We start from the raw sequence: 23,871 nt of genomic DNA on the forward strand, positions 1-23,871 counted from the left end.
GGGCAAGCAATCAATCAGACAGATGTACATACCAACAAGCTTCATTCGTCTTATTTATTGCAATGGAAAAATAACAAAAATAAAAGGAGGATATTGTTTAGTTTACAAGCTTGGGGACCTGTCATTAAATACAACGTATAATGCCAGTCAGTCTGCGAGTCAGTCAGTTAATAAGATGGGGTAAATCAGTGAGAAACCGGAAAAGATGGATATTCCATTTTTAGATTGTATGACAATCCTGGTGCATTCCGGTTTGGTCTTATTGTCTGGTCTGTTTGTGCGTGCTTGTGGGTTTCTTGTGAATGTTGTTGACTGTCTGTCATATCATGCATTGGTGTCCGTTCAACTGTCTTTCTGTCTGTAGCCTTGCATAATTCTGTCGGTTTCAACTACCCTACCAGAGCCATGTCAAAAGTAGTGCACTATTTAGGGAAAAGGGTGCCACTTCGGACACAACCCATGTGTGTTGTCAATTTGTCTGTCCCCATGCCTCATTTCTTCTTATCCTCGTCTTTCTTGCGGTTAGGCTTGGGTGGGCCTGTCTGGGAGGCCAGGGAGCCCATGGCGTTTCGGATGGCCTCATTGTTAGGGTCGACACCTGGCAGGTTCTGCAGGACGCTTTGGAGGAACTCTGGGTCCTGCATCACATCATAGTCATCCTCCTCCTGAGGAAGAACCACAAGGCACATCATTAATAAGGGCACGCACTGATTATATATTCTGTTTGTTAGCACCATTTCAGCAGGTCAAATCCCTGGTACATGTACTTGCAAATAGAGGTGATCCTGATTGGAAGGGAGATGGAGAACTTCCACATGAATGAGACAAAACATCAGTGACTAAATCGAGAAAGGGCGTGTTTCATAAACTGCAACTGGGAAATTGTAGCGGACCGACGTCACACAACTGTATTGACAAACAAACGATAAGGTTTCTGATTTCACTGATCATGCGAGTTACCTACCTTGGCAGTTTCAGTGTCCATAGCATCTTCATACTCTAATCACAGGGACGGGTTGGTAGGGAATAGAGGGAGAGAGTCAAAATCAAATCAAATGTATATCATATGGAAACTCTATGTATCTGGAAATGTCAAGTGGCTGCACCTGTCCCTTTGTTTTTGTTTGCGGTGTGTCAGTGTAACTATGACAGTCCAGATCAATGGTAAGTACCAAGCTTTAAAACGAAATGTTACAAAAAATACCTACCTAGGGTCCATTTTTAATCATCCACACCGCAAAGTGTGTGTGTGTCAGTGGATGCTATTCTGAAAGCATGAGTGTGGATGGTGATTATAACGCACCCTCTCCAGCCAGAGACATTTGCATTGCGTATGCAATCTGCTCCTCCTCTGTCATATTGCTGAAGTCAGGCAGCACTGCAGCACCACCCGTCTCAGGCTGAGACACCGACATCTTTAGCAGGGCCTCCTCGGATTCTGAGAGCGAGTCAATTAAACCATTACAGTACAAACATCTGCATTCTCCTTTATAACTAACATACGTGAGAAATTAGAAGGGTTATGCATAAATAATACAGCAGACAAAAGGGATACACAAAACGTACTCACTACATATACACACATAGCTATCCCTACCCTCCCTTTCTTTACTGTCTGCTGTGGTGACATCGGCTGCAGAAGCAACAGCCACCTGGCGAGCCTCCTCCTCCTGCCTTTGTCTCTGCTCCTCCATGGACACACGCAGAGCCTGAGTAGAGAGGGACACACAGTTAGTTAAATTCCAGAGAAACTGTATGCTGGTAACTCTGGTTCACTGATTAAGGTCACTCTGGATAAGAGCATCTGCTAAATGACCAAAATGTAAATGCAAAAATGTCACTTTAAAAGGGACCCTATTGCATTTTTACCAGAGCAAGCTCGGGGTCGGCGTCCACGCCAAACTCAAAGTCGCTGGCGCCCAGGCCCATCATGGAGCCTCCTTCCCCAGCCAGGATGGGGGAGGAGAGCAGAGCGTCAGCCAGGCTAGGCCCTGGGGGTACAGTCACCAGGTGGGAACCCGTACCCTCCTTCCCATTCAGAGTGTTGATGAAGGCAGTCAGCTTTTCCGTATTAAACTCCTGGAGGACGATGGAGGAAGCAATCGAGAATATGGTAGAAGGGGAGAGAGAGAATGAACAATTCAAGAGTTAATACTGTGTTATCTATGAACATTTATAAAATAAATGTATTTAGCTTGAAATGGAAACAAGCAGGAGTTAAAACCAAAGAATTGTGTTAATCACACACACACGCCTTTGGAAAGTATTCAGATCGCTTGACTTTTCCCACATTTTGTTAGGTTACTGCCTTATTCTAAAATGTATTAAAATTGCCCCCCCCCCCCCCTCAATCCACACACACACACCCCCACCCCCATAATGACAAAGCAAAAAAACAGATTTTTGCTAATATATATATATATATATATAAAAACATTACCTTAGTTACATAAGTATTCAGACCTTTTGCTAGGAGACTCGAAATTGAGCTCAGGTGCATCCTGTTTCCATTGATCATCCTTGAGATGTTTCCACAACTTGGGAGTCCACCTGTGGTAAATTCTATTGATTGGATATGATTTGGAAAGGCACATACCTGTCTATATAAGGTCCCAAGGCATGTCAGAGCAAAAACCAAGCAATGAGGTCAATTGTCCGTAGAGCTCCGAAAAAGGATTGTGTCAAGGCACAGATCTGGGGAAGGGTACCAAAAAATGTCTGCAACATTGAAGGTCCCCAAGAACAGAGTTGCCTCCATTATTCTTAAATAGAAGAAGTTTGGAACCACCAAGACTCTTCCAAGAGCTGGCCGCCCGGCCAAACTGAGCAATCGGGGGAGAAGGGTCGTGGGCAGGGAGGTGACCAAGAACCCAATGGTCACTCTGACAGAGCTCCAGACTTCCTCTGTGGAGATGGGAGAACCTTCCAGAAGGAAAACCATCTCTACAGCCCTCCACCAAATCAGGCCTTCACAGTAGAATGGCCAGACAGACGCCACTCCTCAGTAAAAAGTCACGACATCCTGCTTGGAGTTTCACAAAAGGCACCTTAAGGACACTCAGACCATGAGAAAAATTATCTGATGAAACCAACATTGAATGCCAAGTGTCACATCTGAGGAAACCTGGCAAAATCCCTACAGTGAAACATTGTGGTGGCAGCATCGTGCTGTGGGGATGTTTTTCAGCAGCAGAGACTGGGAGACCAGTCAGGATCGAGGCAAAGATGAACAGAGCAAAGTACAGAGAAACCCTTGATGAAAACCTGCTTCAGAGCGCTCATGACCTCAGACTGGGGCAAAGATTCACCTTCCCACAGGACAACAACACTAAGCACACAGCCAAGACAACACAGGAGTGGCTTCGGGGCAAGTCTCTGAATGTCCTTGAGTGGCCCAGCAAGAGTCTAGACCTCGATCGAACATCTGTGGATAGACCTGAAAATAGCTGTACAGCAACGCTCCCCATCCAACCTGACAGAACTTGAGAGGATCTGGTGTGCCACGCTTGTAGCGTCATACCCAAGAAGATTCGAGGCTGTAATCGCTGCCAAAGGTGCTTCAACAAAGTACCGAGTAAAAAAAAAAAAAAGCAAAAACATTTAAAAACCTGTTTTTGCTTTATCATTATGGGGTATTGTGTGTAGTTTGAGTGAAAAAAATAAATACTTTTAAAAATAAGGCTGTAACCTAACAAAATGTGGAAAAAGTCAAGGGGTCTGAATACTTTCTGTATATATAAACAGTACCAGTCAAAAGTTTGGACACACCTACTCATTCCAGGGTTTTTCTTTATGTTGACTATTTTCGACACTGTAGAATAATAGTTGAGACATCAAAACTATTGAATAACACATATGGAATCATGTAGTAACCAAAAAAGTGTTAAACAAATCAACATATTTTATATTCTTCAAAAGTAGCATCCTTTGCATTGACAGCTTTGCACACTCTTGGCATTCACTCAACCAGCTTCACCTGGAATGCTTTTCCAACAGTCGAAGGAGTTCCCACATATGTTCAGCACTTATTGGCTGCTTTTCCATCACTCTGCGGTCCAACTCATCCCAAATCATCTCAATTGGGTTGAGGTTGGGTGAATGTGGAGGCCAGGTCATCTGATGCAGCACTCCATCACACCTTTTTGTTCAAATAGCCCTTACACAGCTTGGAGGTGTGTGGGTCATTGTCCTGTTGAAAAACTAATGAGAGTCCGACTAAAAGCAAACCAAATGGGATGGCGTATCGCTGCAGAATGCTTTGGTAGCCATGCTGGTTAAGTGTGCCTTGAATTCTAAATAAGTGAACGACAGTGTCACCAGAAAATCACCTCCACACCACCTCCTCCATGCTTCACAATGAGAACCACATACGCAGAGATCTGTTCACCTACTCTGCGTCTCACAAAGAGACGGCGGTTGGAACCAAAAATCTCAAATTTGGACTCATTGGACCAAAAGGACAGATTTCCATCGGTCTAATGTCCATTGTTCCTGTTTCTTGGACAAAGCAAGTCTCTTCTTCTTATTGGTGTCCTTTAGGTGTGGTTTCTTTGCAGCAATTCGACCATGAAGGCCTGATTCACGCAGTCTCCTCTGAACAGTCGATGTTGAGATGTGTCGGTTACTTGAATTCTGTGAAGCATTTATTTGGGCTGCAATTTCTGAGACTGTTAACTCTAATGAACTTATCCTCTGAAAATCAAATCTAATTTTATTGGCAACATAAGTGTCCAGCAGATGTTACTGCGGGTGTAGTGAAATGCTTGTGTTTCTAGCTCCAACAGTGTAGTAATATCTAACAAGTAATATCTAACAATACACACAAATCTAAAGCAAAGGAATGGAATTAAGAATGTATAAATACTTGGACGAGCAATGTCAGAGCGGCATAGACTAAGACACAGCAGAATAGAATACAGTATATACATATGAGATGAGTAATACAAAATATGTAAACATTATTAAAGTGACTAGTGTTCTACTATTAAAGCGGCCTGTGATTTCAAGTCTATGTATATGGGGCAGCAGCCTCTAATGTGCTAGTGATGGCTATTTAAGTCTGATGGCCTTGAGATAGAGACTGAAAAACAGCTTCTCGGTCCCAGCTTTGATGCACCTGTACTGACTTTGCTTGTTCACCCCGTTATCATCCAGAAGGCCGTGGCACGGGTGGTTGTTGTCTTTGATGATCTTTTTGGCCTTCCTGTGACATCGGGTGCTCTAGGTGTCCTGGAGGGCAGGTAGCCTCGGACGATGTGTTGGGCAGATTGCACCACTCTCTGAAGAGCCCTGCGGTTGTGGGCGGAACAGTTTCCATACCAGGAGGTGATACAGCCCGACAGGATGCTCTCAATTGTGCATCTGTAAAAGTTTGAGGGTTTTAGGTGCCAAGCCAAATTTCTTCACCACACTGTCTGTGTGGGTGGACCATTTCAGTTTGTCGGTGATGGATATGCCAAAGAACTTGAAGCTTTCCACCTTATCCACAGCGGTCCTGTCGATGTGGATATGGGGGTGCTCACTCTGATGTTTCCTGAAGTCCACGATCAGCTCCTGTGTTTTGTTGACTTTGAGTGAGAGGTTATTTTCCTGGCACCACACTCCCAGGGCCCTCACTTCCTTCCAGTAGGCTGTCTCGTCATTGTTGGAAATCATGCCTACTACTGTTTTGTCGTCTGCAAACTTGATGACTGAGTTGGAGGCGTGCGTGGCCACGCAGTCATGGGTGAACAGGGAGTACAAGAGAGGGCTGAGCACACAGCCTTGTGGGGCCCCTGTGTTGAGGATCAGCGAAGAGGAGGTGTTGTTTTCTACCTTTACCACCTGAGGGCGGCCTGTCAGGAAGTTGCACAGGGCGGGGTTCAGAGCCAGGGCCCTCAAGCTTCATGATACGCTTGGAAGATACTATGGTGTTGAATGCTGAGCTAAAGTCAATGAACAGCATTTTTACATAAATATTCCTCTTGTCCAGATGGGACAGGGCGGTGTGCAGTGAGATAGCATCGTCTGTAGATTTTTTGGGGAGGTAAGCAAATTTAAGTGGGTCTAGGGTGTCAGGTGAGGTGATATGATCCTTGACTAGTCTCTCAAAGCACTTCATGATGACAGAAGTGAGTGTTACGGGGCGATAGTAATTTAGTTCAGTTACCTTTGCCTTCTTGGGTACAGGAACAATGGTGGACACTCCAGCCAGCTGGTCTGCGCATGCTCAGAGGACGTGGCTAGGGATGCCCTTCTGGGCCAGCAGCCTTGCGAGGGTTAACACGCTTAAATTACTTATGTCGGCCACTGAGAATTTGAACCCACAGTCTTTGGTAGCGGGCTGCGTCGGTGGCACCGTGTTATCCTCAAAGTGGGTTAAGGTGTTAAGCTCGTCCGGATGCAAGACAGTGTCCGCGATGTGGCTAGTTTTCCCTTTGTAGTCCGTGATTGTCTTTAGACCCTGCCACATACATCTCGTGTCAGCCATTGAATTGCGACTCCACTTTGTCTTTATACTGACGTTTGCCTGTTTGATTGCCTTACGGAGGGAATAAGTACACTGTTTGTATTCGGCCATATTACTAGTCACCTTAAATGCGGTGGTTCGCGCTTTCAGTTTTGCGCGACTGCTGCCATCTACGGTTTCTGGTTAGGGTAGGTTTAAATAGTCCGTGGGTACACATCTCCTATACACTTCCTGATAAATTAGGTCACCGTAACAGTGTATTAGTCAATGTTATTCTCAAAGGCTACCCGGAACATATCCCAGTCTGCGTGATCAAAACAATCTTGAAGCGTGGATTCCGATTGGTCAGACCAGCATTGAATAGTCCTTAGCACGGGTACTTCCTGTTTGAGTTTCTGCCTATAGGAAAGCAGAAGCAAAATGGAGTCGTGATCAGATTTGACAAAGGGAGGGCCTTATAGGCATCCCGGAAGTTGGAGTAACAGTGGTCGAGTGTTTTAGCGGTGCGAGTACTACAGTCAATATGTTAATAGAACTTCGGTAGCATTTTCCTCAAATTTTCTTTGCTAAAATCCTCAGATACAATAAATGCAGCCTCAGGATATGTGATTTTCAGTTTGCATAAAGTCCAATGAAGTTCTATGAGGGCCGTCGTGGTATCGGCTTAAGGGGGAATATACACGGATGTGACTATAACCGAAGATCATTTTCTTGGGAGGTAATACGGTCGGCATTTGATTGCGAGATATTCTAGGTCGGGTGAACAAAAGGACTTGAGTTCCTGTATGTTATCACAATCACATCAGAGTAGTTAATAATGAATCATACACCCCTGCAGCAGAGGTAACTCTGGGTTTTCCATTCCTGTGGCTGTCCTCATGAGAGCCAATTTTATCATAGCCTTTGATAGGTTTTGCCACTGCACTTGACGTAACTTTCAAAGTTCTTGACAATTTCCAGATTAAGACATGAAGGTCAGTCAAAGTAATGATGGACTGTCATTTCTCTGCTTATTTGAGCTGTTCTTGCCATAATATGGAATTGGTATTTTACCAAAGAAGGCTATGTTCTGTATACCACCCCTACCTTGTCACAACACAAATGATTGGCTCAAATGCAATAAGGAAATAAATTCTACAAATGATCATTTAACAAGGCACACCTGTTAATTGAAATGCATTCCAGGTGACTACCTCATGAAGCTGGTTGAGAGAATGCCCAGAGTGTACAAAGCTGTCATCAAAGCAAAGGTTGGATACTTTGAAGAATCTCAATATAAAATAGATATATAAAACTAGAACACTTTTTTGGTTACCATGTGATTCCATGTGATATTTCATTTGCTGTCTTCTCTATTATTCTACAATGTAGGAAATAGTAAAAAATAAAGAAAAACCCTAGGTGTGTCCAAACTTTTGACTGGTGTATGTATGTATGTATGTATGTATGTATGTATGTATGTATGTATGTATGTATGTATGTATGTATGTATGTATGTATGTATGTATGTATGTATGTATGTACAGTGAGCACCATAATTCATTGGACAGTGACATTTTGTTAAGTTATTTTGGTTCTGTACTCTAGCACTTTGAGTTTGAAAGGATACAATGACAATGAGGGTGAAGTGCAGACTGTCAGCTTTAATTTGAGGGTATTTTCATACATATCGGATGAACCGTTTAGAAATCATAGAAGCTTTTGTACATAGTCCCCCCCATTTTCGGGCATCAAAAAACATTGGACAGTTTAACATAATGTAGAATAAAGTAATCATTGTTAATATTTGGTCGCATATCCTTTGCATGCAATGACTGCTTGAAGTCTGCGATGCATCGACATCACCAGACGCTGGGTATCTTCCCTGGTGATGCTCTGCCAGGCCTGTACTGTAGCCATCTTCAGTTCCTGCTTGATTTGGGGACCACTGCCCTGTCCGGGGGTATCATTGGATGGGGCCACAGTGTCTCCTGACCCCTCCTGTCTCAGCCTCCAGTATTTATGCTGTAGAGGTTTATGTGTCGGGGGGCTAGGGTCAGTCTGTTATATCTGGAGTATTTCTCCTGTCTTATCCGGTGTCCTGTGTGAATTTAAGTATGCTCTCTCTAATTCTCTCTCTCGGGGGACCGGAGCCCTAAGGCCATGCCTCAGGACTACCTGGCATGATGACTCCTTGCTGTCCCCAGTCCACCTGGTCATGCTGCTGCTCCAGTTTCAACTGCTCTGCCTGCGGCTATGGGAACCCTGACCTGTTCACCGGACATGCTACCTGTCCCAGACCTGCTGTTTTCAACTCTCTAGAGACAGCAGGAGCGGTAGAGATACTCTTAATGATCGGCTATGAAAAGCCAACTGACATTTATTCTTGAGGTGCTTACTTGTTGCACCCTCGACAACTACTGTGATTATTATTATTATTTGACCCTGCTGGTCATTTATGAACATTTGAACATCTTGGCCAAGTTCTGTTATAATCTTCACCCGGCACAGCCAGAAGAGGACTGGCCATCCCTCATAGCCCGGGTCCCCTCTAGGTTTCTTCCTAGGTTTTGGCCTTTCTAGGGAGTTTTTCCTAGCCAGCGTGCTTCTACACCTGCATTGCTTGCTGTTTGGGGTTTTAGGCTGGGTTTCTGTACAGCACTTTGAGATATCAGCTGATGTAAGAAGGGCTATATAAATACATTTGATTTGATTCAGTCTCCTCTTCAGCATGTAAAATGCATGTTCAATTGGATTCAGATCCGGTGATTGACTCAGCCAGTCAAGGATTTTCCACTTTTTGGCCATCAAAAACCTCTTCGTTGCTCTAGCAGTATGTTTAAGGTCATTGTCTTGTTGCATGATGAAGTGCCGTTCAATGAGTTGGAAGGCATTTGGTTTTATTTGAGCAGATAAAATATTTCTGTAGACTTCAGAATTCATTGTTCTACTTCTGTCTGCAGTCACATCATCTATAAAGACAAGTGAGCCTGTTCCACTGGCAGCCATACAGGCACAAGCCATAACACCCCGTCCACCATGTTTCATTGATGAGGTGGTATGCTTTGGATCATGGGCATGTCTTTTATTTTTCTCTCCACACTTTTCTCTTTCCATCACTCTGGTACATGTTAGTCTTTGCCTCATCTGTCCACAATTTTTTTTTCCAGAACTCTTGTGGCTCTTTTAGGTGCTTTAGAGCAAACTGTAATCTCGCCTTTCTGTTCTTCAGGCTTCTCAGTGGTTTGCATCTTGTAGTGTACCCTCTGTAGTCCTGCTGGTGTAGTCTTCCACGTATGGTAGACTTTGACATCTACACCTGCATCCAAGAGAGTGTGTTTGATCTGTTGGGCTGTTGTCAGGGGGGGTTTCTTCACCATAGAGAGTATTCTCCGGTCATCCACTACAGTGGTCTTCCTCAGTCTACCGGGTCTTTTGACATAATTGAGTTCACCGGTTGTTTTTTTTCTTGTTAATGATGAACCAAACTGTTGACTTGGGCATGCCCAGGGTTTTTGCAATGTTCCTGATTGATTGATTTTATGAGCCTTATGACAGCCAGCTACATTTGCATCGACACTGCGATCTTCCTCGTGTTGTCACACCCCAACAACAACCTCCATAGGCAATAGCAGTCTAGAATCAATACATTCATCAACAGCTCTCCTGCATTCACTAACGACACAAATGAATACACCTGCCTAACGACACACATCTGTGAAGCCAATTCAACAAATACTTGTAGTACCTTAAAATGGGGGGTGGACCATGTACAAAAGGTGCTGTCATTTCTAAACGGTTCATCCGATATGTATAAAAATACCCTCAAATTAAAGCTGACAGTCTGCACTTCACCCTCGTTGTCATTGTCTCCTTTCAAACTCAAAGTGCTAGAGTACAGAACCAAAATAACAAAAAAATGGTCACTGTCCAATGAATTATGGTGCTCACTGTATGTATGTACGTACAGTTGAAGTCGGAAGTTTACATACACCTTAGTCAAATACATTTTAACTCAGTTTTACACAATTCCTGACGTTTAATCCTAGTAAACATTTCCTGTCTTAGGTCAGTTAGGATCACCACTATTTTAAGAATGTGAAATGTCTGAATAATAGAGAGAATGATTTATTTCAGCTTTTATTTCTTTCATCACATTCCCAGTGGGTCAGAAGTTTACATACACTCAATAGGTATTTGGTAGCATTGCCTTTAAATTGTTTCACTTGGGTCAAACATTGCGGGTAGCCTTCCACAAGCTTCCCTCAATAAGTTGGGTGAATGTTGGCCCATTCCTCCTGACAGAGCTGGTGCAACGGAGTCAGGTATGTAGGCCTCCTTGCTCGCACAGGCATTTTCATTTCTGCAAAACAAATTTTCTATAGGATTGAGGTCAGAGCTTTGTGATGGCCACTCCAATACCTTGACTTTGTTGTTCTTAGGCCATTTCGCCACAACTTTGGAAGTATGCTTGGGGTCATTATCCATTTGGAAGACCCATTTGCAACCAAGCTTTAACTTCCTGACTGATGTCTTGAGATGTTGCTTCAATATATCCACAATTTTTCCCTCATGATGCCATCTATTTTGTGAAGTGCACAGGTCCCTCCTGTAGCAAAGCACTCCCACAACATGATGCTCCCACCCCTGTGCTTCACGGTTGGGATGGTGTTCTTTGGCTTGCAAGCCTTCCCCTTTTTCCTCCAAACATAACGATGGTCATTATGGCCAAACAGTTCTATTGTTGTTTCATCAGACCAGAGGACAGTACGATCTTTGTCCCCATGTGCAGTTGCAAACGTAGTCTGGCTTTTTTAATGGAGGTTTTGGAGCAGTAGCTTCTTCCTTGCTGAGCGGCCTTTCAGGTTATGTCAACATAGGACTCGTTTTACTAGATACTTTTGTACCCGTTTCCTCCAGCATCTTCACAAGGTCCTTTGCTGTTGTTCTGGGATTTTTTTGCACCAAAGTACATTCATCTCTTGGAGACCGAACGCGTCTCCTTCCTGAGCGGTATGATGGCTGCGTGGTCCCATGGTGTTTATAGTTGTGTACTATTGTTTGTACAGATGAACGTGGTACCTTCAGGCGCTTGGAAATTGCTCCCAAGGATGAACCAGACTTGTGGAGGTCTACAATTTTGTTCTGAGGTCTTGGCTGATTTATTTTTATTTCGATGTCAAGCAAAGAGGCACTGAGTTTGAAGGTAGGCCTTGAAATACATCCACAGCTACACCTCCAATTGACTCAAATGATGTCAATTAGCCTATCAGAAGCTTCTAAATCCATGACATCATTTTCTGGAAGTTTCCAAGCTATTTAAAGGCAGTCAACTTAGCGTATGTCAACTTAGCGTATGTAAACTTCTGACCCACCGGAATTGTAATACAGTGAATTATAAGTGAAATAATCTGTCTGTAAACAATTGTTGGAAAAATTACTTGTGTCGTGCACAAAGTAGATGTGCTAACCGACTTGCCAAAACTATAGTTTGTTAACAAGAAATTTGTGGAGAAGTTGAAAAACAAGTTTTAATGACTCCAACCTAAGTGTATGTAAACTTCCGACTTCAACTGTATACATAAAAATAAATAGGGCTAATTAAAAATACTGGCACAAGGAAATAAGTCTTACCTCTTCCCCAAAATTTATAATATCCACATTGACCTTCTCTTTCTTTAAGCGCTTGGCCATTGTAACAAGCTGTGGGAGCCATAGATTGGGAGGAACGGAAGCAGAGGGTGAGAGAAAGACCAGTAACGATGGTGACAAGCTGCATGTCTATTGTTGATAACACACCTTCTGTGGGACCAGCTATAATGTACATTCATTTTATACAGAAATTGTATGTGCCAGAGAATAGTACCATTGTGAGAAAAATTACACAATACTTAGGCTAGTTGCTATATCATCAAAGTAAGAGAAATATATGTTCAGATAAGACGCTGGTAGGTGGCAAACTCACATCCTTGTCACTGTCTTCCACAGGGCTGCCCACAAAGGCAATTATCTTCATCTTGTGGTTCTTCCCCTGTCTGTGCTTTAGAGCCAGCTACATAGACACGGAGAAAAATACATTATGCATGAACACACAACACTAGCCTGCTCAATTTTAACCTTTGTAACTCAGTGTAAAATAATTATTTGGCTTATATGATATTTTCTGCAGAGGCAATGACACTCACATGGGCCACCCGGATGCCAGTGCAGAAGCATATCTTGCCTTTGGGCTGGATAGCGTGCAATTTGGACAGGATGCGGCCAGTGTCTGGGGTCAGTGTGGTCAAGACCTCACAGTTACTGCAGTCAAACATAAAAAACCCAACCAAACAGCATTAAAACTGGGAATGTCTGTCAGTCAAGGCATCAGTTTTCCACCTAAACACCACTATTTGATATCAGAGGCCTCCATTTTATTTTACAGGCCACACGGTTCAATTTGTCTCAGACTCACATGTTCATATGAAACACTAGTTTCAGAATAGTTGTTTGTTCTCGTCAGACAACTCATATTTTGAACACACAAAAAAACACAAGCTTACTTAGCCATCGAGATTAGGCCGACATTGTTCTCAGGGTTTGCCCGAGTTTTGGAGTGACAAACAATGTTGACGGCATCTTGCTGGGCTTGTAGTCTAGTGGGCAGGAAGTCTCCATTGCGCATATACTCACTATTGTCCACACTGGAGATGAGAGAGGGACATAAATTGGTCGGACTGGAGAACAATAGGATTATCAGAATGGTTAATGCTGCTATGCAGAGCTGGGACGATAAACTGAAAATGATCGACACGGATCATACAAATCATTTATCGCAGGCCTTTTGCTGACAACGTTCATTATGATAAGTAGCCTATACTAGAGAAATGTGAAGTAGTAGCCTATACTAGAGAAGTGTGCTAATATGGGTGACCGTTAATGGGCCAATTGATGGCTACTACAATCAAACTACCGTTAATAGCAGTTTAAATGCTAATTTAAAGAAATGCACATGAATGCTTCTGACTTATCGTCCCATTTATCATCATCACATCAATTCAGGCAATGTATAGCGATATGGATTTTTGTCCATATTGCACAGCTCTATAAACACCTGCTTTCAGAATGGTGACACTGCAACATGTAAAAGGGTAGCTAATGGAAGATAATGTACACAGCTCGATAAAAAAAAAAAATGCCATTCTTATGCCTTTCTGGACTCTGGAGACTAGAATAGTTTGGATGACAGTTGAAACTTTCAAGATAAACTGGTCATGTAGGATAGGAATGAGCAACACCCGCCCCCATTAATAAATATTCACAGGGCCAGGGCTCTAGCCCAGTAGCTAGAGCACCCAGAAATATTACATATGTAAAGAAGCCAATTGATATACACCCGGAAATATGAAGAACTAGGCTGAATAAATTGCAAGCAAAGACAAATTGTTAGCTACAGTTAATGTCTGTCTAACTTAGCCAGCTAGCTAGCAATTCACGTTAGACAACCTCTTGTGATTAGCATACAAGCTAAGCTAACGTTTAGCTAAATGGCAGGCAAAGCTAGTTATTAACATTATGCTAGTAGGCAAACAGGTGCCATTGGTTTGTTATCCATTTGTTCAAAGTGACAAGTAACGTATATGATAATGAAAAGTGTTGACGAATTTTGTGCCTTGATGTTCCCTGACACCGATAGATAACGTCTCAGCCAGGACAGTCAGTCAGTATCAGTAATCCCCCTATTTCACTGGTTTAGCTAGCATAAACAATTTTACCCCAAGAAGTATACAATTGCGTCGGCGTTTTCTTCCCTTCATTGTAACGTATAAATAAATCATTTATGAAACAGATATAAATCAAACAAGATGTGTGTTATTCTTACCACACCATAGTACTTTCGAGTCCCATTTTGAAAACTTTCTGGTCGCTCTCTAACAATGTAAGAACGTCACTGTCTATTGGAGAGAAGAAACAACAAATGTGATTGGCTAATAGATGTTTTAGCTGACAATGTGCAGCTAAAATGTGCAGAAGTCAGTGAGTTCTTTTGATTCTGGATGGCCAAATAGCTACAAACAATGACAAGAAACTGCCACGCATGAGTAAGTGATTTGTTTCAGTTAGTTTCATTCTTGTTCTTGATACCGTGTCTTGTTTTGACTGATTTCATGTCATTGCTCATATGGCTAAAATGAACTAGCTACATAACCAAAAACTGTAATATAGTTTACATGTTGTCAACAATCTAAGCCAAGTCTGTTTTGCCCCATAGTTGCGCACACGTCGGTTTTGTTACGAAACAACCAACCCATCTATGGCACCTCATATAAAAGACCCTTGCTTTTTTTTTTCTGATACCCAAATGTGTAATCATTCCTCCAAACATATTTATAATAACATGTTAAATAATATAAACAGCACATCATGTCAATTATGTAAAAATATTTTCCCTACATCATATCTTTCAAGACAGAATGATTGCATTATTTCTCTTTAATAAATTCAGGGAGCAATACAGTATGAAAACATGCCAGTTCTCCAAGAACAGAAATAAAAATGTGCAATTGACAGCATATGAAAAGGCATTTCTGTGATTCCAATATGCAGTACCAGTCAAAAGTTTGGACACACCTACTAATTCAAGGGTTATTCTTTCTAAATTGTAGAATAATATTGAATAGATCAAAACGATGAAATTACATTATTTCTCTTTAATGAATTCAGGGAATGTATTTGCCTCAACTAACAGAACCAGGCTAATACGCTGGCGGGTGCTTATGAGTTTATAAAACATATACATATGTCATAAATTACCTGCAATGATGGGACACACACAGTATGGATGAATGATAATTAGTCGATGGGATATAAATAGCACTCCTAAAGAAGATGCATTTTCGAGTTAGCTACCAATTTCAGAGGGAACTTTAGCTAGCATAAAACCCACAAGGAAAACTGAGATTCGGCAAATAACATAAAGAGTGGTTTATTTGAAGCCAAACCAACAACAGCAGTTACTAATAACATACATTTGTAATGTACAGTGTAAAAGGTGGATTTTACAAATTTCTCTCCCAGGACCATTCAAATTTCAACTCAACCATAGCAATTCTGCATAAATCTGCTGTGGATTACTCAGAATCCCATAATCTTATCACTGAGTGTATTAGACAATGTAAACACACTAATCTACCAGGAGGTGGCATAATACCCATTTTATGCAGGAATTTAAAATGTAATTACACTGTTACACTTACAAACCATAACGCAAAAATATTGCTGATTACAAAGCTGATTGTCACCAAAAACCCAGTCACTTAGTCTCCCCCACCTCACTTCTCTCCCAGTCAATATCATCTTTGCTCGAGCCTTGAATTGACTGTGTGTGAAAGATGTCATGGGTTTTAGAGACAGCACACACTTTTATAAAAGAGATTGCTTCTTCTAGGCAAATGTTGTAATGTTTCCCTATATTGGTATCACTCCGCGGCAGAGGGATACATCCGAGGTGAGAATTTACAGATTTACTCCCGTGTACACCTGTGTCACGGCTGGGCTCTGCCCCTATATATAGACCCCATGGCCGCGACACACATTCTCTTTCATTTTCTCGGTGGTCGTCCGTATGGTTTGAGGTACAAACCTGAAGTTTGCTTGGTAAGTCACTGGGAAGCGTAGTATCTTGCGTGGAAGTATACTCACTGGCTATTTGCAGCTGGCCACATGGCCAGCCCCTCTTGAGTGCTCCACTCGCTTCGCGTGGTTGATCTGCATCTTCCGCCCGTGGTTTGTCGTGCTTGTGTTTTGTTTGCGTTCCACTAGACTCCGTGTGTATCCTTTAATATATTGGTGGCTCTTGCTGCCACACTGTATTTACCTTACACAACTTTCCAACTGGCTTGTTCTGTGTGTGTTGTGAATTGCTTAACATCGTGTGGTTCTCTGCTAATTACCCTACAAGGTTTTTTTCTTGTTCTTTCCCCTGCAGAATGTAAGAGTATTGTGGTGGGCTTCCACTATGTTGAGACATTAACTTAGGAGTTCCTTCATGGAGTTACTCCATCATATGGTGCTGTTTTTACTGCTTGATATTAAACCAACTAGGTAATATTGCAGTTGGTGTAAAAAAATGAAAACACATAAATCAAATCCATTACCCGTTTGCTGTTTTTTGCCTGCCTGTATTTCCTACACGGGTCTTCCCTGGTTTTGCAGAGATACTGGGTAATTTATCCCTCACCGGTTTCCTATTCTTCCAAGTGGGTCATGACAAACTCTCCCAGGGCGTTGCCGGCTTGGCTCCGTGGGCCTTTGCCGGCTTGGCTCCGTGGGCCTTTGCCGGCTTGGCTCCGTGGGCCTTTGCCGGCTTGGCTCCGTGGGCCTTTGCCGGCTTGGCTCCGTGGGCCTTTGCCGGCTTGGCTCCGTGGGCCTTTGCCGGCTTGGCTCCGTGGGCCTTTGCCGGCTTGGCTCCGTGGGCCTTTGCCGGCTTGGCTCCGTGGGCCTTGCTGGCTTGGCTGAGCTTATGGCTTCCCTTTTTGACAGGTGTGATGGTGGCACTCCCCCTGGAGAGCCGTATACCTCGTGTATGCACTGCCTGGGTTTGAGCCACGTGGAGAGGGCGGTGGAGCGCCCTACTGGACGCCTGTTTTGTGCTGTTCTCAGAACGCCTGCGCCTGGTGTGATTGGAGGCCATGCGCGAGTGGGTCGGCCAGGCTCAGGCTGGGGACGAGCTCCCTCCTTCAGGAGTGGTGCGCCAGCAAGCTATTAGTCACTCTACTGGGCACAGTACCCCTCCCAGGAAGCTTGCCCGGAGCCACTGCAGGCAGTGCCCATCTGCTACTAGTCCTGGACGGGGGCAGGAGTCAGACCGCTGGGACCACCTTGAATGGAGGGCGCATGCCCTGCGTCAGGAGGTTGATTGCTTCGATGGGGACGACAGCTGTTCCCTGTTGGCCAGTGATAGGCTGTTCCTGGGGGACGATGCTGGCACTGTTCACCACCATGAAGGGGCTACTTCTGGGTTTGGATGCCCAGGCTCACGATTGGCCAGGGCTGGAGCGTTACGCTTTTCCCCTGATCCAGGCTGTGCTGGACAAAACCAGGTTGGCAGAGCATCGTCTGCTTCTGGTGGCCCCATACTGGCCCTGATGACCCTGGTTCAGCCTTCTCCTGTCGCTGTTGTCTGGGAACCCTTGGCAACTTCCCCTGAGACCGGACCTGCTGTCTCAGGCTGGGGGAACTCGGTGTCATCCAAGGCCGCACCGCCTCAGTCTGTGGGCTTGGCCACTGAACGGCACCAATGGTCCATGTTAGGACTACAGGAGGGTGTAATGAACACCATGCAGCACGCAAGGGCGCCGGCTACAACTGCACTGGTGCTTGTTCTGCTCTTGGTGCACTGGTATTGAGGTTGTGCCCGAGTCATGCGGGGTGCAGTATGTCCTCCAATACCTGCAGTCTCGCTTTGATGAGGGCTTGACAGCCTCTACACTGAGCGGGTATTTGGCCGCTAAATCTGCCTGCCATGTGGGGTGGATGGACAGGCCAGTGGGGCGCCGTCCCTTGGTGTCCAGGTTTATGAAGGGGGTTCGTCGCCTACGTCCAGCTAGGATCCGCTCAATGGCGAGCTGTGGTGTGGTTTTGGCAGCTGGTACGGGTATACCAAAATATTGGAGTGATCTATACAGTGGGGCAAAAAAGTCTGTGTTGCCCAGCAACAGCCCCAAAACATCACTGCTCTAGAGGAGTTCTGCATGGAGGAATGGGCCAAAATACCAGCAACAGTGTGTGAAAACCTTGTGAAGACTTACAGAAAACGTTTGACCTCTGTCATTGCCAACAAAGGGTATATAACAAAGTATTGGGAAACTTTTGTTATTGACCAAATACTTATTTTCCACCATAATTTGCTAATAAATTCATAAAAAATGTGATTTTCTGGAGAGAAAAAAATTCTCATTTTGTCTGTCATAGTTGAAGTGTATGATATGATGAAAGTTACAGGCCTCATCTTTTTAAGTGGGAGAACTTGCACAATTGGTGGCTGACTAAATACTTTTTGCCCCATTGTATGCATAGTCACTTTAACCATATCTATACGTACATACTACCTCAAATCAGCCTGACTAACCGGTGTCTGTATGTAGCCTCGCTACTTTTATAGCCTTGCTACTGTATATAGCCTGTCTTTTTACTGTTTTATTTCTTTACCTACCTATTGTTCACCTAATACCTTTTTTACACTATTGGTTAGAGCCTGTAAGTAAGCATTTCACTGCAAGGTCTACACCTGTTGTATTCAGCGCATGTGACAAAAACTTTGATTTGATTTGAAATCCTCACCTCGGATGTATCCCTCCGCCGCGGAGTGGTACCAATATACTGGAGTGATCCAAATAGCTCACATAACCATTGCTACATACGTGACCTTCGATCAGTACAATAAATAGTCCCAAATGGAAGGTAAACAGATTGCTTTTCATCTGTAGCCTCATTAAATCAGCCAAAACAAGCTCAATAACTCAATGCATGAACAGACTCCTATTGAAAATGCATTCACTTGTATTGTGAAAGGCCTTGGCTACATCTTAGTTTACCCAGTTTATCAATAGAGATTTACCTTTCAAATAAATGATTACGTTGATGTTAGTTTTTTTATCAAAGTAAAATGTAATGTATAATTGATTCATTAATGCATATATTCAAATAAAAAATTTAATTATATTGAACTCATAAGATATGTCTGGATCAAGTGCAATTCTATGACCGTGGCTAATACGCCTTTTTTTTGGCGTGTTATCGTTTTGGCATCAAGTATCGTAATGGTATAGAGTATCATGATACTAAACATGTCGTCAAAATTCTGGTTCCTCATAAGCGGATTTGTCACATATATTGAACAAAAATATAAAAGTAACATGCAACATTATCAAAGATTTTACTAAGATAAGGTTCATATAAGGAAATCAGTCAATTGAAATAAATTAGGCCCTAATTTATGGATTTCACATGACTGGTCAGGGATGCAGCCATGGGTGGGCCTGGCTCCCAAGTGGGTGGGCTTATCAGGATGAGTTTTTCTTTATAACAGACAGAAATACTCAGTTTCATCAGCTGTCCGGGTGGCTGGTCACAGATGATTCCGCAGGTGAAGAAGCCAGATGTGGGGGTCCACGACTGGCATGGTTACACGAGGTCTGCGGTTGTGAGGCCAGTTGGACGTACTGCCAGATTTTCTAAAATGATGTTGGAGGCGGCTTATGGTAGAGAAATTAACATTACATTTTCTGGAAACGGCCCTGGTGGACATTCCTGCAGTCAGCATGCCAATTGCACGCTCCCTCAACTTCAGACATCTGTGGCGTTGTGTTGTGAGAACTGCACATTTTAGAGTCCCCAGCACAAGGTGCACCTATGCAATGGCCATGCTGTTTAATCAACTTCTTGATATGCCACACCTATTACGTGGATAGATTATCATGGCAAAGGAGAAATGCTCACTAATAGGGATGTAAACAAATGTGTGCACAAAATTGGAGAGAAATAAGCTTCATGTCCGTATGGAACATTTCTGTGTTCTTTTATTTCAGCTCATGGAACATGGGACCAACACTTGACATGTTGCGTTTTATATTTTTGTTCAGTATAGATGCACATCTCAAAATCAGGTTACAGACAGTTAACTAGGCCCCTAGACTTAGCGAGTGCAACAATATTAGTAGGCTAGTTAATAGGTTTTGTAACAAGAGGTTGAGGTGTTGAGTACTATACTTTCATTGGTTGGTGTTGTTAGGTTAGGGGTGGCAGGTAGCCTAGTGGTTAGAGCGTTGGGCCAGGAACCAAAATATTGCTAGATCAAATCCCCGAGCTGACAAGGTAAAAATCTGTCGTTCTGCCCCTGAACATGGCAGTTAACCCACTGTTCCTAGGTCGTTATTGTAAATAAGAATTTGTTCTTAACTGACTTGCCTAGTGAAATAAAAATAAAATGGCACGTCAACTCATTCCACGGAGGGCTGAGGGTTTGTGGGTTTTCGCTCTTCCCATGTACTTGATTGATGAATTAATGTCACTAATTAGTAAGGAACTCCCCTCTCCTGGTTGTAGGGCTGGACGATATGGCCATAATATCATATCACAATATATAAAAAAAAAATGGTATGATTTTAATTTTTTATAATAAAAATCAAATCGAACTTTATTTGCCACATGCGCCGAATACAAACTTACAACAAGCAGACTTTACCGTGAAATGCTTACTTACAAGCCCTTAAACAACAGTGCAGTTCAAGAAGAAGAAAATATTTACCAAGTAGGCTAAAATATTTTTTTGGTTTGCTTATGTCCTTATAGAGTTGGTTGAGAGCGGTCTTAGTGCCTGCTTCGCTTTGTGGTGGTAAATAGACGGCTACGAATAATACAAATGAAAACTATCTTGGTAGATAGTGTGGTTGACAGCTTATCATAAGGTACTCTACCTCAGGCGAGCAATACCTCGAGACTTCTTTTAATATTAGACAGTGCGCACCTGCTGTTATTGACAAAAAGACATAGCCTCACCCCTCGTCTTACAAGAAGTAACGTCTCTGTTCTGCCGGTGCATGGAAAATCCCGCCAGCTCTATATTGTCCGTTTCTTCGTTCAGCCACGTCTCGGTGAAACACAAGATGTTAGTTTTTTTTAATGTTCGGTAGGATAATCTTAATACCGGTTAGGATAATCTTAATAAACTCAGCAAAAAAAGAAATGTCCCTTTTTCAGGACCCTGTCTTTCAAAGATAATTAGTAAAAATCCAAATAACTTCACAGATCTTAATTGTAAAGAGTTTAAACACTGTTTCCCATGCTTGTTCAATGATCCATAAACAATTAATGAACATGCCCCTGTGGAACGGTCGTTAAGACACTAACAGCTTACAGACGGTAGGCAATTAAGGTCACAGTTATGAAAACGTAGGACACGAAAGAAGCCTTTCTACTGACTCTGAAAAACCCCAAAAGGAAGATGCCCAGGGTCCCTGCTCTTCTGCGTGAACGTGCCTTAGGCACGCTGCAAGGAGGCACGAGGACTGCAGATGTGGCCAGGGCAATAAATTGCAATGTCCGTATTGTGAGACGCCTAAGACAGTGCTACAGGGAGACGGGACGGACAGCTGATTGTCCTCACAGTGGCAGACCACGTGTAACAATTCCTGCACAGGATCGGTACATCCGAACAGCACACCTGCGGGACAGGTGCAGGATGGCAACAACAACTTCCCGAGTTACACCAGGAAAGTACAATCCCTCCATCAGTGCTCAGATTGTCTGCAATAGGCTGCGAGAGGCTGGACTGAGGGCTTGTATGCCTGTTGTACGGCAGGTCCTCACCAGACATTACAGGCAACAACATTGTCTATGGGCACAAACCCATCGTAGCTGGACCAGACAGGACTGGCAAAAAGTGCTCTTCACTGGCGTGTGGCGGTTTTGTCTCACCAGGGGTGATGGTCGGATTCGCGTTTATCGTCGAAGGATTGAGCGTTACGCCGTGGCCTGTACCCTGGAGCGGGATCAATTTGGAGGTGGACGGTCCGTCATGGTCTGGGGCGGTGTGTCACAGCATCATCAGACTGAGCTGGTTGTCATTGCAGGAAATCTCAACGCTGTGTGTTACAGGGAAGACATCCTCCTCCCTCATGTGGTACCCTTCCTGCCGGCTCATCCTGACATGACCCTCCAGCATGACAATCCACCAGCCGTTCTGTGCGTGATTTCCTGTAAGACAGGAATGTCAGTGTTCTGCCATGGCCAGCGAAGAGCCCGGATATTAAGCCCATTGAGCACGTCTGGAGCTGTTGGATCGGAGGGTGAGGGCTAGGGCCATTCCCCACAGAAATCTCTGGGAACTTGCAGGTGCCTTGGTGGAAGAGTGGGTTAACATCTCACAGCAAGAACTGGCAAATCCGGTGCAGTCCATGAAGAGGAGATGCACTGCAGTACTTAATGCAGCTGGTGGCCACACCAGATACCGAATGTTACTTTTGATTTTGACCCCCCCTTTTGTTCAGGGACACATTATTCAATTTCTGTTAGTCACATGCCGGTGGAACTTGTTCAGTTTGTCTCAGTTGAATCTTATGTTCATACAAATATTTACACATGTTAAGCTTGCTGAAAATAAACGCAGTTGACATTGAGTGGACATTTCTTTTTTTGCTGAGTTTAGTTGGTCATTAATTTTTATTTTCCAACGATTGCACATTAGCAAGGAGAATGGAAGGCATTGGGAGTCTGCTCGCTGGCCGAACGGATTATCAGATGGATCCCCGATCTGCATCTTCTTTTCCGGCGTCTTTTCTTCACCCAAAAGGTGTGGATCTGAGCCTGTTCCAGTGAAAGCACGATATCCTTCTCGTAGGACTCGTTAAAGAAAAAAGTTTATTTCAGTCCACGGTGATTAATCGCTTTTCTGATGTCCAGAAGTTATTTTCGGTCATAAGAGACGGTAGCAGCAACATTATGTACACAAAATAAGTTTAAAAAATAAGTTACACAAAATGCAAAAACAAAATTGCACAATTGGTTGTAAATGTAAAACATCAGCCATGTTCTTCCACGCCATCTTTAAGTTCTGAATATGTTTGAGTAGTTCATGACCTTTAGGGTGGGTCTTTATCCATTCTGATTGTTTTATACTGTTCAATCCAACTTCAAACAACAAATCTGCATTTTAAGCAATTTTTCAATTTCCTACACTTTTACATTTCCAAATTGTGCCATGCAGAGCTGCATGATATGGGCAAAAAAATCTAGGCCTACTTATTTGGTGAACTGTTGGCGTAATGGAAGTAGAATAATGAATCTAATTCTGTAGATGGAATATCACTATATCCCAACTACAGAATTAGAGTAATCATTATATTTCCATGATTCCAACACTACCGTGGGCAGCATCTTGAATATATTGTTTGACATGACAACAAATGAATATGCCAGGGAGTAATTGACAGTGTTGGCCAGTGTTTCCAGGGGACCCTAATTAGATGTTACATTACATGTTTTCTTACCTCATGTAGCAAGCTAGCATATTCATGCTTCGCCTATTCCTCTCCGATTTAGAAGATACCTTTGCACAAACATGCTTATCTAGGCCAGCACTGGCACTGTATTGGCTAGCTTTGTTTGCTCTGACTCTTAGTACATCTTTAGAAAGCTACCTAACTAGTGATTTAGAATTGGTGGCTAACCATTCATTTTAGCTAGAACTTGCTAAGAAAAGACAAAGTGTCAGACAGTAGTTTGCAGACAGTAAGACACATTAATAGTGTAGTTATAGAACACTTGTAGAAAGGTGCAGAAACATGCTGATATCTGACTATGCAGAGTGAAGCGCAATAAAGTGCGTGTGACTCCGTGGTCCAACATCTGCGCTCTCCTTGAGTGATGGGGCAGGCTTGGTGTGGTCAGCGGCATGCAGAAGGAGG

General features: G+C 43.3%; 1 protein-coding gene across 6 annotated transcripts; it reads right to left on the bottom strand.

Annotated features, from left to right (window-relative positions):
- Nucleotides 1-40: 40 nt before the first annotated feature.
- Nucleotides 41-14,398, bottom strand: LOC129831438 (26S proteasome non-ATPase regulatory subunit 4-like). Of its 6 annotated transcripts, none has more exons than XM_055894834.1 (10): nucleotides 14,289-14,398; nucleotides 12,970-13,110; nucleotides 12,613-12,727; nucleotides 12,393-12,479; nucleotides 12,062-12,130; nucleotides 1,870-2,079; nucleotides 1,613-1,709; nucleotides 1,304-1,438; nucleotides 965-999; nucleotides 41-665 (listed from the first exon to the last, which is right to left on the bottom strand). In XM_055894834.1, the coding sequence occupies exons 1-10, from the start codon at nucleotides 14,312-14,314 to the stop codon at nucleotides 492-494; spliced, it is 1,089 nt and encodes a 362-aa protein (XP_055750809.1). In that variant the 5' UTR covers nucleotides 14,315-14,398; the 3' UTR covers nucleotides 41-491. The 6 variants fall into 6 exon arrangements, with proteins under 6 accessions (XP_055750809.1, XP_055750807.1, XP_055750805.1 ...); XM_055894832.1 differs by having other exon boundaries at nucleotides 1,598-1,709; XM_055894830.1 differs by having other exon boundaries at nucleotides 1,571-1,709.
- Nucleotides 14,399-23,871: the final 9,473 nt, after the last annotated feature.

Source organism: Salvelinus fontinalis, chromosome 32 (genome assembly GCF_029448725.1).
Source record: "Salvelinus fontinalis isolate EN_2023a chromosome 32, ASM2944872v1, whole genome shotgun sequence".
In the NCBI taxonomy this organism is placed as follows: domain Eukaryota; kingdom Metazoa; phylum Chordata; class Actinopteri; order Salmoniformes; family Salmonidae; genus Salvelinus; species Salvelinus fontinalis.